Source organism: Lampris incognitus, chromosome 3 (assembly GCF_029633865.1).
Source record: "Lampris incognitus isolate fLamInc1 chromosome 3, fLamInc1.hap2, whole genome shotgun sequence".
In the NCBI taxonomy this organism is placed as follows: domain Eukaryota; kingdom Metazoa; phylum Chordata; class Actinopteri; order Lampriformes; family Lampridae; genus Lampris; species Lampris incognitus.
Genome location: NC_079213.1, coordinates 35784699 through 35803996, shown reverse-complemented (window position 1 = coordinate 35803996; position 19298 = coordinate 35784699). Strand labels below are relative to the sequence as shown.

The 19298-nt window shown below is 45.2% G+C and overlaps 1 protein-coding gene across 2 annotated transcripts; it reads left to right on the top strand.

Moving 5' to 3' along the window:
- The first annotated feature begins 794 nt into the window (after positions 1–794).
- Positions 795–10317, top strand: socs2 (suppressor of cytokine signaling 2). Of its 2 annotated transcripts, none has more exons than XM_056276971.1 (3): positions 795–1293; positions 2791–2935; positions 8397–10317. In XM_056276971.1, exons 2-3 carry the CDS (start codon positions 2809–2811, stop codon positions 8867–8869), a joined length of 600 nt encoding a protein of 199 aa, XP_056132946.1. In that variant the 5' UTR covers positions 795–1293; positions 2791–2808; the 3' UTR covers positions 8870–10317. The 2 variants fall into 2 exon arrangements, with proteins under 2 accessions (XP_056132946.1, XP_056132947.1); XM_056276972.1 differs by having other exon boundaries at positions 2709–2935.
- The last annotated feature ends 8981 nt before the right edge of the window (positions 10318–19298 follow it).

The window sequence follows — 19298 nt, the reverse complement described above, 5'->3', positions numbered from 1 at the left end:
CGAAGCTCCGCTGTTGCTAGCTGAGGCTAACTGAGAAGCTAACTGACTCTCCGAACCTTTCTTTTCGGTAATTTAAACGTCTTTCTTTTGCGGGACGTTGGCACAAGCATCCCACCGCTGCCACCAATGTAACCGAGGGTTTGTAGATGTCGCCTATACTGTATGTATGAAACTATAAAATAACAAATACGGAGGTTCCACTTTCACACGAGGACCACTTTATTTTGATTCTTCCCCCAACCGAACTCCACAGCAACAACGCTGCGTACAGCACTTCCGCTCTCTCTTCAGCCTTCAGAATAAGAGCTCAAGGCATATACTGTGGCAACAGCTTATAACAGGAACTGAAAATCACTAACAGGCAAGTCCAGAAAAATAGGTTACAGTATGTTTTGACTGCTTTTCTGTTTGTGCTTCTGGAAATGGTAGAGATCTATTTCTCCATTTCTACAATCAAAGCAGGGAAAAATGGTTCATTATTTTGGAATGTACTTTTATGGATGTGGAATTTTGCACACAAAAAAGGCAAAGATTTATTAAGTAAAACCTATTGTTGCTGTCACTATTTGTGTCATGGAAACCAAACACCACATGGCCCCACTTAAGGGGAAAATTATTACAAACTTTGGACATAATAAAAGAGTTTAGTTGCCATTTGTTGTAAAGGGACTAAAACAAAACAAAACAAAAACAGAAACAAAAAAACACCGGAGTGGTCCTTTAACTGCAGCTGGCGCCACCTTAAAAAGCCGGGCCGTGCACCATGTGACTGTATTCCTGGAAAGTTCCTGGAAGCGGCGCGCTGGCGTCGGCTTGTGTTCCGCACGGCTTTGTTTTTATGGGCACACATACCGAGCCGCCATACGCGCTCAGCAGGCAGAGCCAGGGACGCTATGTCCGAGACCGGGTCACAAGACCTCACCGTCTCCTCCTCCGCCGCCGTCACTCACCTCCCGTCTGGCCCTCTGCTTCCCCGCCCTCAGTAGACTAAGCGGACGGAGCGGGGGATCATGAGGTGAAGCAGCGGCGCTGCTACAGGACCCGCGGCCGAAGCCCTTCACCGACGCTCAGCGGAAGACCTCCCGTCCCGGCCAGCGGGACGCGCCGTTCCCGGGGCGGAAAGGAGACAAGTCGCGGCGACCGGTCGGTCACCGGGAGAGCTAACACACGCCGCGGTGTGCGGACGAGGAGCGGTCTTTGCTGCTATCGAGCCACCGGGTCCGGCATGCTAGCATGGAGGCTAGCAGCTAGCTCCACAACACCGCTGGAGTTTCCCGGGTTGGATACCAGCAGGTATGAAGCCGCACACGCGCACTCATGCACACGCACGCACGCACGCACACACACACACATATATGTTAATGTTTATTCCTCATGTTGTGTTCGCTATTTAGCAGTGGATGTATTGTTCACCGGTCATTGACCCAAGCCACCTTTGGATTTTATAGCGATACATTTGTAATATTCATCTAAAAATACTCAATGTGTCTTGTCCCCATCTCACGTATTACTAATGTAAACTAATATTAACCCCGTTTGTGGTTAGTAGTTGTAATTTCAAACGGGTTATTTCGACCCAAAGCGAACACAAGGGTTATTCCATACGTTGGTGGTGTCTAGACGTCGCTGATCGTTGACGCTACGTATTACTGCTCCTTATCTATTATACGTAGCTTTATATATTGCCGGCTGAGGATGTTAGTTTTGGAATAATCCCCATAGAATAAGGCCTGTCAGATGCCAGGCATGCATGTGAAAGCAGGCAGGCACTGCAGTACATACTGTCTCCTCTGTAAATAATATTCCCTGTTCACTGTAAATAATATTCCACGTAAAACAATATTCCCTGTTCACTGTTACATAATAGTCCCTGTTAAACAATATTCCCAGTTCACTGTTTATAATATTCCCTGTTCACTGTTAATGATATTCCCTGTTAAACAATATTCCCTGATCACTATTAATAATACTCCCTGTTCACTGATAATAATAGTCCCTGTTCACTATTAAACAATATTCCCTGTTAAATAATATTCCCTGTTCACTGTTAAACAATATTCTCTGTTCACTATAAATAATATTCACTGTCAATAATATTCCTTGTTAAATAATATTCCCTGTTCGCTGTTAAACAATATTCTCTGTTCACTATAAATAATATTCACTGTTAATAATATTCCTTGTTAAATAATATTCCCTGTTAACTGTTAATATTATCCCCTGTTAAACAATATTCCCTGTTCACTATTAATAATGTTCCCTGTTCACTGATAATAATAGTCCCTGTTCACTGATAACAATAATCCCTGTTCGCTGTTAAACAGTATTCCCTGTTAAATAATATTCCCTGTTCACTGTTAAACAATATTCCCTGTTCACTATTAATATTGTTCCCTGTTCACTGATAATAATAGTCCCTGTTCACTGTTAAACAATGTTCACTGTTAAACAATATTCCCTGTTCACTGTTAATAATATTCCCTGTTCACTGTTAAAGTTGCCATCGTGTTGAGTAAAATGTTGACGTTTATTGTGGTGAAACACAAACAGCGTTGTTGTCATCACCGTTTGTGTAGTGGAGAGATTGTAGTGAACTGTGCGCTTCATGGCGTTTGGCAACACATTCATGTTTCTCTTGTCAGGTTTAATTGACGTGATGCTGGAGGAATTCTGGTTTGAAACTGACGTAACAGAACCTCTCTCCCCAGGTCGTTAGTGGTGCCGGCTGCTGTGTGTCTGTCTGTCTGTTAATGTACTTGTCCAATGTCTGTGCTGTGGGCCTCCTGCTAGGACAACGGTGGCTCTCCAATGACCTGCCAGTCATCTGAGTCCACAGAAAACATCGAGAATGAGAGGCAGGCCAACAGTAATTCCAGGGTTGTGGAAACGGAGGAGAGTCGCATTGCATTAGCTATGAAAGACTTGAAAAATACAGGTAAGATTTTGATTTCCTGTTTTATTTTTATTTTTTTATTGTCATTTTCCTTTTACAGTAAGTTATAATTTTTGCTCAGTAGTTTTATTTGGTAGCTTTCTTTACCATGTTCCACGTGGTTATTATAAACAAGATTAATCACATTAATATCGTAAATGCAGATTTGCTTTCATGCATGCAATAGTTGGCATGAAGAGTAGCCTATTCCTGAAGCTCTACATGAACTTTATTGAAGTTTATGGACATGGAAAAATTATACTTCTGAGTGTTGGTAAATCACCTTATATGGCTTTTGGTCTTCGACTTAAAACTGTAGACTCGTGTGTATATTGTGTATATCTTGTGTATATTGGAACAATGGATTTTAACCAGTAAGACATTCAACAGTCTAAGTTTGTCTCATGCTTACCTTAACTTGACTTGGAGGGTCCACAACACATAGCTTTGTTGTACCTGGAGATATATATATATATATATATATATATATATATATATGTACACCGAATCACAGCCGTGCTGATATTCAGTATAACAGCACTGCCTCTCGTGTGATACTGCTTTTATACAACAGTTCTACAATCGCCATTTGTTAGTTAACAGTAATAAGCAACAACAGATGATGATTTTTTTGTTTATTTAGCTCCGCCAGCAAATCGTTGCAGAATACTGTAAGATGCGCTGGTCTTCAGGTGATATCGGGGGGGGGGTGTTGTTTTGTCTTTTCTTGCCCTTCTGATCTCTTTCACAACACCTTTGAATACATTATTAGCTGGTATGAATTCTGGATCTTACATCAAATTCCATGGACGGCTAACCGGAGGCTCGTTGATATACCGGTTTAAACCAGCCCGAAGCCCAAGGTAGCTAGCTGCTAATGCCATAGCACTCCTCTTTAGTTGTCCAGATGGATCCATAAAAGTGCCTCAAGATTGTATTCAGCTCAGTCTTCTCAATGGACTGAATGTGGATATTTATATTTTTGAGATGTAGCCATGTCTGAAAGCAGTTCAAAGCCCATGTTGTTTGCCTTACAGTGTTAGTTTCATTTCTGCTCTTCTCTAATTTCTCCAGGCCAGCTGGTGTCATACCAGCACACCTGGAGGTTTGCACTGAAGTAGGCCTAGCTAAGCTTTCCTTCCCTTCGTCCTCTTCTGACGACCATTCGTAATTTAACTCAAATGTTATTTGTGGAAATATACTTAGCACAAAAAGTAAGGAAATGTGTGTTTAGTAGATTATTTCTTTGTTGTAACAATGCTTCTTGGCAATAAATCTTATACCGTTGGAAAGCCTGTTTATTTCCCTTTTAAATGGCGCCACATGTGTAAGGAACATGCATTTGTGGGATGAGCAGCAGAGCTGAGTATGTGGGTTGCGCCCATGAAAAATTTGCTAAATCTTCTCTGCCAATGCCAAACAGCTTATTTTGACAAAGCTGCGAAGAGCAGAACACCTCAGACGACAGCATAAGAGGAAAGAACGGGCTAGGACTCGTTTCTACAGCAACCCTTACAGCTTTGTCAAGAGCCTTTTTGACAGCAAGAAAAATGGGAGCCTTAGAGTCCCCATACGAGATCTGGAAGAGCACCTAAAGAAGACCTACTCTGATGTCCGGAGACATGAGCCAGTCACCATCCCGGATGACATGCCACCAATTCACCCACCTGACCACCATATGGACACAAGACCCCCCACATGGAGCGAGGTGGAGAGGACGGTAAAGCAGGCAAGATCGATGTCAGCTCCTGGGCCCAATGGTATCCAGTATAGACTCTATAAGAACACTCCTGGAGTCCTGAAATACCTCTGGAAGCTGATGAAAGTGGCATGGCAGAAAAGAGTCATACCCAGGGCATGGCGAAGAGCAGGAGGCATTCTGATCCCCAAGGAAAAGAACTCTCCCTGCATCAGCCAGTTTCGCCAGATCAGCCTTCTTAATGTAGAGGGAAAGATTTTTTTTAGTGTGATTGCCCAAAGGCTCTCCACATTCCTGCAAAGAAACAACTTTGTTGATACATCAGTGCAGAAAGCCGGGATCCATGGCTTCTCAGGATGTCTGGAGCATGCTAATATCATCTGGCACCAGATACAAGCTGCCAAGAAAGAACGGAGAGACCTGCACGTGGTTTTCTTAGACCTTGCCAACGCTTTCGGATCAGTTCCTCACAAGATCCTGTGGACGGCGTTTGATTTTTTCCATGTCCCCAAAAATATCACAGAGTTGGTCAAGACCTATTTTCAGGATCTCCAGTTCTGTGTCACAACACAGAACACCACCACCACTTGGCAACATCTGGAAATAGGCATTATGGCGGGCTGCACTATTTCCCCCCTGGCATTCATCATGGCAATGGAGCTCATCATCCGTGCATCTCGATGGGTGGTGGGAGGCGAAAGGTCCAGGAATGGCCTGCGTCTTCCACCAATCCGGGCGTACATGGATGACTTGACCACCATAGCAACAACAAAACCATGCACCAGGCGCCTGCTGCAGAAACTCCAGGAGAACATCAAGTGGGCACGAATGGAGTTTAAACCAAGCAAATCTCGCAGCATCTCCATTGTCAAAGGCCAACTAGTAGATGAACGGTTCTGCATTAGTGATCAACCAATCCCCACGGTCCGGGAGAAGCCCATCAAGAGCCTCGGACGGTGGTACAATGCAGACCTCAAAGACACCCAGCAACTGGAGCAACTTCACCAGGATACAATCAGTGGCCTCAGGCAAATCAACAACACTGCACTGCCCGGGAAGTTGAAGCTTTGGTGCTTTCAGTTTGGGCTGCTACCCCGACTCATGTGGCCAATAACTATGTACGAAGTCTCACTATCTCATGCCAATCGCTTGGAGAGGCTAGTGAACTCGCAGGTGAGGAAGTGGCTTGGACTGCCAAGGTGCCTCAGCAGTGTTGGACTCTACGGCAATGGAGCCCTCGCACTGCCAATTTCCAGCCTGGTTGAGGAATTCAAATGTGCCAAAGTGAGGCTGGACATGTCCCTCACAGAATCCTGAGACCCAATAGTGAGAGGAGTTGCTCCAACCCTAGCAACAGGGAAGAAATGGACCCCGGCTGCAGCTGTACTGGAGGCGAAATCTGCCCTCCGCCACCGAGACGTAGCAGGCCATGTTCAACAAGGCAGAGGCGGCCTTGGCCTGGCAATAAAAACACCTACCTGGCAAAAGGCGACTACTACCGAACGGCGAACAATGGTGGTTGAGGAGGTCTGCCGACAGGAAGAAGCAGCCAGATGTGCTAAAGCCGTAGCACAAGCCAAACAGGGTCGCTGGATGAGGTGGGAGGGTGTTGAAAAGAGGAAACTCACATGGAGTGAGCTCTGGAGCATGGAATCAAACAGGCTGAGTTTCATCATCAAGGCCACATATGATGTCCTGCCCTCTCCCATAAATCTAAATCTCTGGTTTGGAGAGAATCCATCTTGCTCCCTGTGTACAGCCCCAGCAACCCTCAAGCATATCTTGGTTGGCTGCAAGACCAGCCTTACCCAAGGCAGATACACCTGGCGACACAATCAGGTGCTCAAGTGCTTGGCAGCTGAACTCGATTGCAAGAGGGTTTCCATCAATGCCCAACCCTTCAACAACCAGGAAGGGCCCCGGCGTTTCCCAGCTTTCATTCGAGAGGGGGATAAACTGAAGGCCAACCCTTCACTTCCCAACTTAGGCTCACTAAACTCAGCCAGGGATTGGGAAATGCGAGTGGACTTAGGCCAGAAGCTCATCTTCCCGACAGAGATCGCAACAACCACCTTGCGACCAGACCTCGTCCTCTGGTCCAACGCTAACCAGCTCGCTTACATCATTGAGCTCACAGTCCCCTGGGAGGATGCAGTCGATGAAGCGTACGAGCGTAAGAAGCTGCGGTACGCCAACCTAGCAGCTGAAGCAGAGGACAGAGGCTGGAAGGTGAAGGTATGCCCTGTGGAGGTGGGTTGTAGGGGCTTTGTTGCCAGCTCCACAGCAAAACTCCTGAGGGAACTAGGAGTCAGGGGGCAGGCCCACAGGAGAGTGATCAAAGAGCTAGCCAACACTGCTGAGAGGACTAGCCACTGGATCTGGCTCAAAAGGAGAGACGCCGTCTGGGCTGCCAGGGTGAACAGCTAACCACAGGTCACACACCCAGGACCGATCAACCTGTGGTGGGCCTGCCTCAGCGGAGGGTGTCTTGTGATAAAAGGCCGAAACACCCTGGGATGCTGAGGAACACAACTGATGATGTGTCCTGGTGGTGGCAATGTCACCTTGGCAGACATCTCCAGTTTGATCTCCACTGAATCTGTTGCAGTGCAAACACTAGGGATTTTAACAACCAGCCCTTTTTTTTGAATCCTGCTGTTGCTATTGACTCTTGTTTTGAGCTTCTGGTACCCCAGGTGCTGACCATCAGCTGCCTGATTTAAGATTTATTGCCAAGAAGCATTGTTACAACAAAGAAATAATCTACCAAACACACATTTCCTTACTTTTTGTGCGAAGTGATATTGATAACGACCGTTAATGTAGCCTAACTAACGGTTATTAATAGAACACTTGTGCGGCGGAGTGATACATATAGTTAAAAGTCCCAGTGCTGTTATACTGAATATCAGCACTCATGGAATGCCTCTTGTCCAATCAAATGACTTGATTGGAACTAGCTGTTGTGTGTGTATATACATATATATATATATGCAAATCTAATCAAATTAATGATCTTGATATTTTGTCTTCTTGATATTTAGTTGCTCTCTGTGTAGACTGTTATTTTAAAACTAACCAGACACAAGAGTTCCTGGACTGTGGGTGTCCAGGTAGTGTGGCGGTCTATTCCGTTGCTTACCAACACAGGGATCGGCGGTTCAAGTCCCCATGTTACCGCCGGCTTGGTTAGGCATCCCTACTATACAGACACAATTGGCCATGTCTGCGGGTGCGAAGCCAGATGTAGGTATGTGTCCTGGTCGCTGCACTAGCGCCTCCTCTGGTCGATCGGGGCACCTGTTCCGGGGGAGGAGGGGGAACTGGGGGGAATAACGTGATCCTCCCATGCGCTACGTCCTCTTCACTGTCAGGTGAAAAGAAGTGGCTGGTGACTCCACATGTATCAAAGGAGACATGTGGTAGTCTGCAGCCCTCCTCGGATTGGCAGAGGGCGTGGAGCAGCAACCGTGACGGCTCGTAAGGGTGGGCTAATTGGCCGGATACAATTGGGGAGAAAAAGGGAGAAAAAAACATTTCCTGGACTGTCTATACTGGGGAAAGGGTGTAAAGGAATAAGGGAGAGGAGAAACTACACTAAAGTGGCCACTATGCAGTAGTTGTTCTTAAATTAAGCATAATTTTTTATATTGAGGACATGGGAACCATTTTTTTTTAGTGGACGTTATTCAGAGGCTTATCTTAAGTGTTTGCAGTGTATCTCCACCACTTTGCTCATTACTGTCAGGTCTCTTTCTGAAATAGGCTGGTACTGGGGCAGCCTGACTGCCAACGAAGCCAAAGAGATTCTGCAGGATGCTTCTGAGGGCACCTTCCTTGTCCGGGACAGCTCTCAGAGGGACTACCTGTTCACTATCTCGGCCATGACCTCTGCAGGCCCCACCAATCTGCGCATTGAGTACAAAGATGGTAAGTTCAAGCTGGACTCGGTTGTACTGTTAAAACCCAGGCTCAAGCAGTTTGACAGTGTGGTCCATCTAGTGGAACACTACGTTCAGCTGTCCAGGACCACCAGTAAAGGGGCTTCAAACTCGCAGCCCTCAGCGTCTCCCAATGGGACAGTCCAGCTGCTCCTTACCAAGCCTGTGTACACTGCCACACCTTCTCTCCAGCACCTCTGTCGCATCGCCATCAACCAGGCCACCAGGCAAGTGCAGGATCTGCCCTTACCAAACAGGATGAAGGACTATCTGACGGACTATACCTACAACGTGTAGGAATTATGGAGGAGCGCGGGGCTAAACGTTAACCATGGAGCAATAAGAGTGCAGTGTGACATGTCCATGGGACCACTAGTGATCCTCTTGACACCCCAGACCTCAATACTAGCCATCGTTTTGACATCTCCTCAGAGAATCTCGTGAGGCTGGCGTTAATGGGTGTTCAGGAATGCAGTATTTACACCACTTAACATTTAGGTGGTTCATGTAGGCTGTGTAAGGGAACATAATGCGTCGAGTTATTATAGCGTTGGCGATCCAGGTCGGTGTCACGACTCGGCACATCTACTCCACAGAAGCCGGTTCGTTTTTTTTTTGTTGAGGAGGTTTGTACGATACAGTTTCCTGGTGAGGTGTTGGTTTTACAGCAGGTTACTCAGGTTAACAAGGTCGTACCTCTGTGAGGGGTCGGCTCTTGCTCACCTTTGTCCATGTTTTGATGCTAATATTGTTGCTTTACGATTGTCGAGCTGCCTCTCATGTCTGAGACATGAACATCTGTCACTGTGTTGATTTAATTCCTGAATGTTTTTATTTTTCTATTATTTGGTATTTTTCCCGTAGGCTAATTATTGAAGGGAAGCGGTGCTTTATTTTCATTCAGCGATAATTGTTTGGTTATAATGTGCAAAGGATATACAATAAGCTTTAGGCCTTAACCGTCATGTTATCTCTCCTTCATGCTTTCGCAGGAAATATGAAAAACAAAATGAGTGATTTTCAGATTTTTACCCAGCTACGACACATAATACCTTTGAACCGTATGATAATTGTGCAGCGTCTCTGCCATGTGGTGTATCGAGTGTACAGGTCACACATCCACTTGACACATCCACATGACATCCACATAACATCCACATGACACGTCTACATGACACATCCACATTACACATCCACATAACATCCACATGACACATCCACATAACACGTCCACATGACACAGGCACATGAGACATCCACATAACACAGGCACATAACACATCCACATGACACATCCACATGACACAGCCACATAACACGTCCACATGACATGTCCACATAACACATCCACATGACACATCCACATAACACATCCACGGCTGTGATAAAACTCAACCACTGTCAACTTTTGAGTTTGCGGGAAAATGTCGCTTTGGGAAATGGAGCCGCTCTCGGCCCGGTTGATTTTTTTTTAAAAATATTTATTGTGTCACAAATTTTCCTGACGTTTGTCAAAGTAAAGCTGTATAAAATAATTGAAACCACACATTATCTTTACGGTTAGATTAAAGATAACCAGTCTCCCTTCACGGTGCTCGGCAGGAAGTGAATGTACCGTAGCTCTTGTTATCAGTATAAAGAATAAAAGCAGGTCTGGTTGAGTTCCACTGATGAGAAAAGTAAAACTTTTATACAGTGCTTGATTGTGTAAATTGGTTTTCTGAAGAAAAATAAAACAAATGTGGAATCAGTCACTGATCACCCAGTTTTTATTTGGCTTGTTGCAGACCTCCGCCTGGTTTCATGGAGCTTATAAAAAATGCAAAGTAGTTGCATGTAGTCATGTTGTTTGTATAGAAATCAACAAAAATACTGTAACTTGAGACATTTCAGCAAGCTGGTAAGAGTTGCATTTGTATTTACGAATTAAGACAATGTGCGACAAAGCTTTCCCTGAGGTAAGAGAGCGTTCACCTCAGCTAAGCTCCTGTGTGTCTCTGATTGAAAATATAAATGTTAAGGGCTTATTGGCATCAAACCTTTTACAACAATCACTCGTTCTTATAATCCAGTTATAAGATAATTAAATCACCTACAGGTATTCTTATATTTCTTATGATTATTGGTGGAATGGTTTGAGCAGATGGCTCTGTGATCATGCTGCTGTTGCATTCTTGTCAGCTGAACTACGTACATACACATAGTGTACTACACACAGTGTACTCCATACACATCCTTTCAACTGCAGATGTGCTGAAATGCAAAACATAGCTGCTAGTCAGGAGAAACCTGAGACACGACACCAGGCCTGCTTTACATAGTGCTGCTTCACAAAACGACTTCCTTCTTTGTGCAGAACTGCCCCATTGTCATGGATCAGATAAGTGTAACGGACCAGAACTCAGATAGCAAATGACGCCGTTGCAGGTAAACGGCTTTGTCAACGATCACAAGTCATCTCCAGCCTCTGAAAGATGCCAAGTGTCAGGCTGCCTTTTTATGCTGTGCTGTTTCTGGTAGAACAGATGTTGATTATTATTATTAAATCAAATAGGGGTCACGTGTCTAGGTATAAAAAGCGGTACAGCTAGCGGCTAACAGCTAGCAGCTAACAAGCTAGCCGCTAGCAGCAGCAACAAATATCAGTTTATGTACCTTTTATAGGCCAGGTGTCAGAAGACCAGAAGTGCTTTTACACCGTAAGCTTCTTAGTTTACACTTGTTAGCAGCACACAAACTGTTTCAGCGTCATTGTCTTGGTTGTGGTACACGTTACAACCATATTCAAATTAAAAATAGCAGCCATAAAATGCTAACATTCCCATAACTTATGAGACAATAGCGTCATTAAGCAGCTTCTGGGTAAAACGGAGAAGCACTGTCATGTAGGGCTGACTGGGCCCGGCTTCTAGTTCAGGTAAAGGGTCACAGTAAAAGAGCACTTTCTGTTCCCAGTCCAGCAGGAAATATCATACCAGTCAATAAAAACATTGGACACTGGCGTAACCTCCCTCGTATGGTGGATGAAATCAATCTGAGCCTGCCGACAGAATGCATTTCACCATCTTATTTGTTGCAGGTCATCTGCCGGCGCAGCTCATCTGTTTCCTAAAGCAGCTTTGCTAATGTCTGTCACCCAACTCCTCTACGAACCCTCTTCATCTGCTGGGAATGGTGTTTATGGTAAATGAAGGACACATATCCTAGAAAATGCTTGCGGAAAAAAAAATATTCAAATGGCTGACGAGTTCTGAATAATTTGTTGATAGGTAAAATGAAAAAGGGTCACGTCTTACAGCTGACAAGTCCTTACAGGTTTTGTGACACTGGAATCTCTCAGGAATGTGAATATAATGTTCCTAAAATTAAAGGCTGATTTATCAATGGGCGAGACCAAATGCAAGAAGCTCGTAAAGGACTTAAACTCCAATTTAAACCACATCATTCCAAAGAATTGTATGGGTCTACCAATGACATGTGCAACAGACTGGAAGGCAATGTAGATTTTACGTACTGTACAGAACTGGTTTAGGTGACTTACAGAATCAAATGCCTTTGCAAGTTAATAATGACAGCCACAGTCATTCTGGTTGTCTGTTTCCTTCACCAGAGCTCGAGTGTCAACGTACATCATGAGCTAAACTCTAAAATCTTGTAGCGTTGAGTGTTGTGTCGCATTTCTTATGATAAGTACACTTGGGTGTCCCAGTGGTTAGCGCTATCACCTCACAGCAAGAAGGTCCTGGGTTCGAACCCCAGGCTGTCCCTAGTCCTTTCTGTGTGGAGTTTGCATGTTCTCTCCGTGTCTGCGTGGGTTTCCTCCGGGTGCTCCGGTTTCCTCCCACCACCAAAAGACATGCATGTTAGGGTTAATATTCCTGCTTGTGCCCCTGAGCAAGGCAATGGAAAGAAGAAGTGGATTTGGTCCCCGGGTGCTGCAGCTGCCCACTGCCCCTGTACTATAGGATGGGTTACATGCAGAGGATGATTTCATTATAAACGACAATTTCATTGTAAGCTACAATGACAAAATAAAGTGTCTTTCTTCTTCTTCTTCTTCTTCTTCTTCTTCTTCTTCTTCTTCTTCTTCTTCTTCTTCTTCTTCACCACGTTATCTCAAAATGAAGAAGGGAATAGTGTAATTATAATTACCCCGTGGCAGCCAGGACCAGGGGTATTAGGACAGTGTAGTGGCTGGAGGGAGGGCCTCGGAACTGGGGAGTCTCAAGTGTAATTCCCAACCAACCATGTGGCCAATGCACTGACCCCCCCCCCCCATTTATTACCACTGGTTATCTCATCTCATCTCATCATCAGCTGCTTCGCCGGGTTCGGGTCGCGGTGGCAGTAAGCTAAGTAGGGCACTCCAGATGACCTTCTCCCCAGCAACACCCTCCAGCTCCTCTTGGGGGATCCCAAGATGTTCCCAGGCCAGATTGGACATGTAGTCCTAGCTCCAGCGAGTTCTGGGTCTACCCCAGGGTCTCCTCCCAGCTGATGCTAACCTCTAGTTAGCATCAGTTCATTTCAACATGCAAATCTCATCATGGCTCTGGTTTGTGGAAGCTGCTTCCCAGTGCTGTGGGACGTCAGCAGTCTGTTGAGAAAAGTATGGGAGAAACTGAACTGCAGTGACAGACCTGGACAGGGTGTTTATAATTACAGCCGATCAATCAGTCAGTCAAACTTAATGTATGTGGCCCATTTCCTCCATTAAGATAAAGTGCACCGTGCTGTACACTAAGTGAAAGTACTCAAATACAAAGAAGATAATGATAAATGAAGATGGACAGAATACATAAAATAGTCGCAGTATAAACCTTCATAAAATAAAGAAGATAAGAATGGGCATTAAAATAGAATGACATGACTCAAAATAGAATGGACTGAATGAATCGATAATTGATCAAGAGCGACTTGACAGCTGATAGATGAAAGTAGAAGGGGTTACTCTGGTGAAAACAAAGTTGCTGTTACTCGTCAGTTTGTGTTCTTGGAACAGTTAGAAGCGAGTGTCTACTTGTTAGCACCCTGCCAGGAACACATTTATGCAGATATCATTTACATATTTAGGAGCAAGTCCATTAATACATTTCTGAATAAGTAAAAATCTTAAAATCTATTCTCGCACAAATTGGCAGCTTCTGAAAAGATTTAAGAACAGGAGAACAGGAGTGATGTGACATTTTTAAAATCATGTAAATCTAGACTGTGTATCGATCTATAAAACCTTAACAGCATGATCAGTCTGTAGCGTTATCATTTCAATTTAAGTTTTATTAAAAAATTTTACAACTGTTTCGTAGGTTGGCCGTCTCCATGGACTATGATGTTGGCGGATGACACTGTGATCTGTAGTGAGAGTAGGGTGCAGGTGGAGGAGAGCCTGGAGAGGTGGAGGTATGCACTGGAGAGAAGAGGAATGAAAGTCAGTAGGACCAAGATGGAATACCTATGCGTGAATGAGAGGGAGGACAGTGGAATGATGAGGATGTAAGGAGTAGAGGAGACGAAGGTGTATGAGTTTAAATACTTGGGGTCAACTGTCAAAAGTAATGGGGGGTGCAGGAGACTGGTGAAGAAGAGAGTGCAGGCAGGGTGGAGTGGGTGGAGAAATCAGGAGTGATTTGTGACAGAAGGGTACCAGCAAGAGTTAAAGGGAAGGTTTACAAGATGGTTGTGAGACCAGCTATGTTGTAAGGGTTGGAGACGGTGGCACTGATGAGAAGACAGGAGGAGGAGCTGGAGGTGGCAGAGATGAAGATGATAAGATTTTCATTGGGAGTGATGAAGAAGGACAGGATTAGGAAGGAGTATATTAGAGGGACAGCTCAGGTTGGACGGTTTGGAGACAAAGCAAGAGAGACAAGATGGAGATGGTTTGGACATGTGTGGAGGAGAGATGCTGGGTATATTGGGAGAAGGATGCTGAATATGGAGCTGGAAGATGGAGGAAGATGCAGAGGACAGGAAGAGATAGAAACGGGTGATCCGCTGTGGCGACCCCTAACGGGAGCAGCCAAAAGTAGTAGTAGTAGTAGTAGTAGTGTTGGTAGTAGCAGCAGTAGTAGTAGTTCTTAGGTTGGCCAGGTAAGCAGTTGAAGTTTACAGTAAGAAGACAAATGTCAAAGCTGTGTGAAGCCCAACCTAATGGCATTTATACACTCAAACACACAATACACCACAAGTCCAACTTAGTACAAGACAGGAAGAAAATACAAACGGCAAAGCAAAAGACTACAGAATGAAGGTCCCACGTCCGGGCTCAGTGAAGCATCATCAGCTCCGGAGGTCAGCCTAGGGGATTGTGTTTGTTCTCTTAAATGACTTTTACCCCTTTATCATTCTTATATGTACATCCAGTGTGTGTGTGTGTGTGTGTGTGTGTGAGAGAGAGAGAGAGAGAGAGATAATGAGCGAGAGACAGATAAAGGGAAGAGAAAGCAGCATGAGAGAGTAAATGTGGGTCTGCTGGTTGGCATGCATTCCTTCTTCTTGTTTGTTTACTGCAGCAGTCGGGTCCGGCCCTGGTTCGTTTACTGCAGCGGTCGGGTCCGGCCCTGGTTCGTTTACTGCAGCAGTCGGGTCCGGCCCTGGTTCGTTTACTGCAGCAGTCGGGTCCTGCCCTGGTTCGTTTACTGCAGCAGTCGGGTCCGGCCCTGGTTCGTTTACTGCAGCAGTCGGGTCCGGCCCTGGTTCGTTTACTGCAGCAGTCGGGTCCGGCCCTGGTTCGTTTACTGCAGCAGTCGGGTCCGGCCCTTGTTCGTTTACTGCAGCAGTCGGGTCCGGCCCTGGTTCGTTTACTGCAGCAGTCGGGTCCGGCCCTGGTTCGTTTTCTGCAGCAGTCGGGTCCAGGCCTCGCCTGTCAGATGCACGGCATGCTCAGGGAGGAGCCAGCGATCCTCTCAAGCTTGTTAGGTGGCGGTGTGAGGATAATAACCTTTACAAGCAGGTCAAGTGCAGGCTGGAGAATGGAATGAGCACTGTGACACAGGTTTTTAAGAAGCTGGTCCTCTTGGCGAGGACTCTGCTTAGCCGGCGCCAAGCCCAGTGCAACCACCTCACAGTGATGAGAGCTCAAACCTCAGTACGTGGTAATATACTCTTAACTACCCGGGTCATCTCAACAGTGATTTGAGCCCCTTATCTTTGTATGACCTTTTATGATGTAAAATATTGACAAATCAGTATGTGGATTGACAAGACCATACCAGATCAGTCAAAGCTCATGGGCCCGTCCCATCTCATACGGGATGGGTTGAGGCCCGAGTTAACAACGGCTGCCATTGGTGCTGTGCCTTCACAGGGCACCGATGGAAAGTATAAAATCCACTGTGGCGACCCTGAGAAACAGGGAACAAGCCAAAAGAAGAAGAAGAAGCTCTCTGTATGACCTATACATCAGCATATGATAGCTATCTTTCATAGAAGTCCTCAACCCCCTACTTTAATAATAGATTTAACTTATTGTGACCCATAAATATTTTGTCAAGTACAGAACAAGATATCTTATTTGTGGTTTCCAAAGTCCTGTTATTGTATTTTCCGGTCTCCAAATAAACAGTCACAGCGAAGAGAGAAAGTGGACGCAGCTGCAGAGGCTAATCCAATTTTGAACAACAGCAAGTGGAAACTTAGCCAACTGTTGCTATCACTGCAAAAGACAGCCATAAGAAACGGAGAGGTGACAGCAGGCCAGCTCCTCAGTTGCCGAACGTGTATTTAGGACATCTTCTCAGAAACCGTGGCTGTTACAGAACTAGATTGTCCTCATCTCCCCAAAGACCACAGCTAGAGATGCTTTCCGATGCTGAGACAGATCAAAAAAGTTCTGTGTGAAGAACACCACGGCCCAGAATAGCCTCGGCGGTCATGCTTAAACCAGGCTTAAAGGGAAAAGCTTGAATGGATCAGGGGTAGAAGAGCAAAGTTCATGTTGTCTATGTATACGCTGATCCTTTGATACTGTTTCAGATAAATAAATTAGATTTCCTTTGGAAACTTGTACCGTTATTATCATATTATGTGATTATTTCTGCAGTAGAAGTTATTAAAAGTGATGTTCTTATCTGAAATGCTTTTGGGTTGAAGAATTTGCTGTGGGGAGGGGCACCATGATGAAGTCAAGCCAGACTCAGTGTGACAACAATGAAGGTGACAGGTCCCCGAGTGAAAGAAGATAGGAAGATTTTTTTAATATATATTTTAAGGCAAAAATATTTGGCGGGATTGTTGGAACAGCAACCCTTTTGACACTGTCCATTCGAAATAAACAGAGGAGTTGCCAGTTGGAGGTATGTGAGGACGTCTGCTTCCCAATGAAGTACGAAATAGTCTTTGTTTATTTTATTTCAACCGTCTGAAAAAGTTGTGACTGCAGAAGGAACACAGGTGTGTACTGGCAGTTGGTCCTCTCTGTGTTTGACGTTTGTATTTTTAGAGATCTCATCTCCCATTGTGGTATCTAATCAGAGTGATTACTAGTTGAAGCTATCTACTTTCAAACTGGGCATCACCATCAACCCTCACCTGAACTTCCACGCCCACATCAAACATCTGTGCCAAAGCTCCTCCTACCTCAAGAATATCTCCTAACTCTGCTCCTCTCTAAACGTGTCCGACACTCAGAAACTCATCCATGCCTTTATCTCCTCAAGGCAGGAGTGCTGCAACGCACCCTTCACCAAGATCCCTAGCAGGAGGCCTCAGAAACTCATCCATGCCTTTATCTCCTCAAGGCTGGACTGCTGCAACGCACCGTCATCAAGATCCCTAGCAGGAGGCCTCAGAAACTCATCCATGCCTTTATGTCTTCAAGGCTGGACTGCTGCAACGCACCCTTCATCAACATCCCTAACAGGAGGCCTCAGAAACTCATCCATGCCTTTATCTCCTCAAGGCTGGACTGCTGCAACGCACCCTCCATCAAGATCCCTAGCAGGAGGCCTCAGAAACTCATCCATGCATTTATGTCTTCAAGGCTGGGCTGCTGCAACTCACCCTTCATCAAGATCCCTAGCAGGAGGCCTCAGAAACTCATCCATGCCTTTATCTCCTCAAGGCTGGACTGCTGCAACGCACCCTTCATCAACATCCCTAACAGGAGGCCTCAGAAACTCATCCATGCTGTTATCTCCTCAAGGCTGGACTGCTGCAACGCACCCTTCATCAAGATCCCTAGCAGGAGGCCTCAGAAACTCATCCATGCTGTTATCTCCTCAAGGCTGGACTGCTGCAATGCACCCTTCATTAAGATCCCTAGCAGGAGGCCTCAGAAACTCCAAAACGGTGCTGCCAGGATCCTGATGAGAATGGGAAAACACCAACATGTCACACCGGTCTTACACTCACTGCACTGGCTCGCTGTCTCCTCCAGGATCAAGTACCAGATACTTCTCCCAACTTATCAGTGTATCCATGGCTTTGACCCCCCACCCCCCATCTCAAGGTACTATTCATCCTCCCAAAACCTCCACATGAAACCCTCGAGCCAGCAACAGCCCCCCCCCCAGCACCAAGCCCCACACCATGGGGCATCAGGCCTTCTTTCTGCTCGGTGGCACCTCACCTGTGGCACACCCTACCCAACCACCTCATAAGGCACCACAGAATTTGGACCAAAACCTTTTCTTTTTTTTTAATCAACTTTTCTTAACTTTGTGTTTGTTGTAAAAATGTTATTGTTGTAGATTTTTTTTACAATTAACCTTTTAATCTCGAACACTTTTTGATTTACCTTTAATGAAAAGTGCACTGCAAATAAAAATGTATTATTATTTATTATTATCATTATACCTCGTTGTGATTTCAAACATATTACCCCTTGTCTAGTTATAAAACTGTGTTGTTATGGGTAAATCCCCTCATGCTAAATAAATTAATGCACTTTTCACCCATCGATAATTTTAATTTGCTCCGTGACAACATCTAGTGAATCTTTATTTCACTGGGTAAAATCTTCATTTGTACAATTTAATTTCTAAAACGAACCATCTTCCAGATGTGAACCGGTTACGTATCATCTGTGCATGGTTTGGAGGTGGTCGAAGCAGGACGGTTGTAAGTTATGTGTCTCTTGGTGCATGCTCGGTAAGCCAGGTAAGGAGATCCCAGAAAGCTGAACCGGTTCAGCTGCAGGACACACCGCTTACTGACGGACCCGTGTCACGGGCAGTCTTGTCCGGAAAGGACCCGCGCGGGGGCCAATCAATTAACCAATCACTTACACACCTGTGTGTCCTAACCAGGTTCCTCAGGAAGTTACGTGTTTATCGTCTTAGCTCTATTGTTTGTGTGGTATTGTTTGATTTATGTATTTGAATTCACTTTTGGTTTTAAGGAATTTGATTGTGGATGTCCCCCCCCCCCTTCGTTTGTTTATGTTTGTTTTACTCGGACACGTGCCGACATGTTTTATACCATGGCTGACTTGCCTCGTTGTTTGTAAAAATATTGTTCAATAGAAAAATAAACAAATACATAAATTAAAAAAAGTTTCTCATTAAAGACTCTACTGGTTGATCAGTGGGACCAGGTGTGTAACTGCTTGGTCGGAACAAAACCCTGCAGCCACACTGGGGGTTCTGGATAAGCCCGCACAGCCCAGTAAACGTTGAGTCCGGCTGAACTGGTTCCACTTTCCGGGATAAGTTATTAATCTACATTTAATGGCGCCCTAGTCCTGCATTATTTTTGGTGAATTCGTCTGTAGGTAATATTTGATATG

What these genes read in the sequence shown, in the direction of transcription:
- socs2 (XM_056276971.1), top strand. Translation starts at nt 2,809, where the DNA reads ATGACCTGCCAGTCATCTGAGTCCACAGAAAACATCGAGAATGAGAGG. An exon ending in GAAAGACTTGAAAAATACAG is followed by an intron (nt 2,936 to 8,396) that starts GTAAGATTTTGA and finishes TTTCTGAAATAG; the next exon opens with GCTGGTACTGGGGCAGCCTG.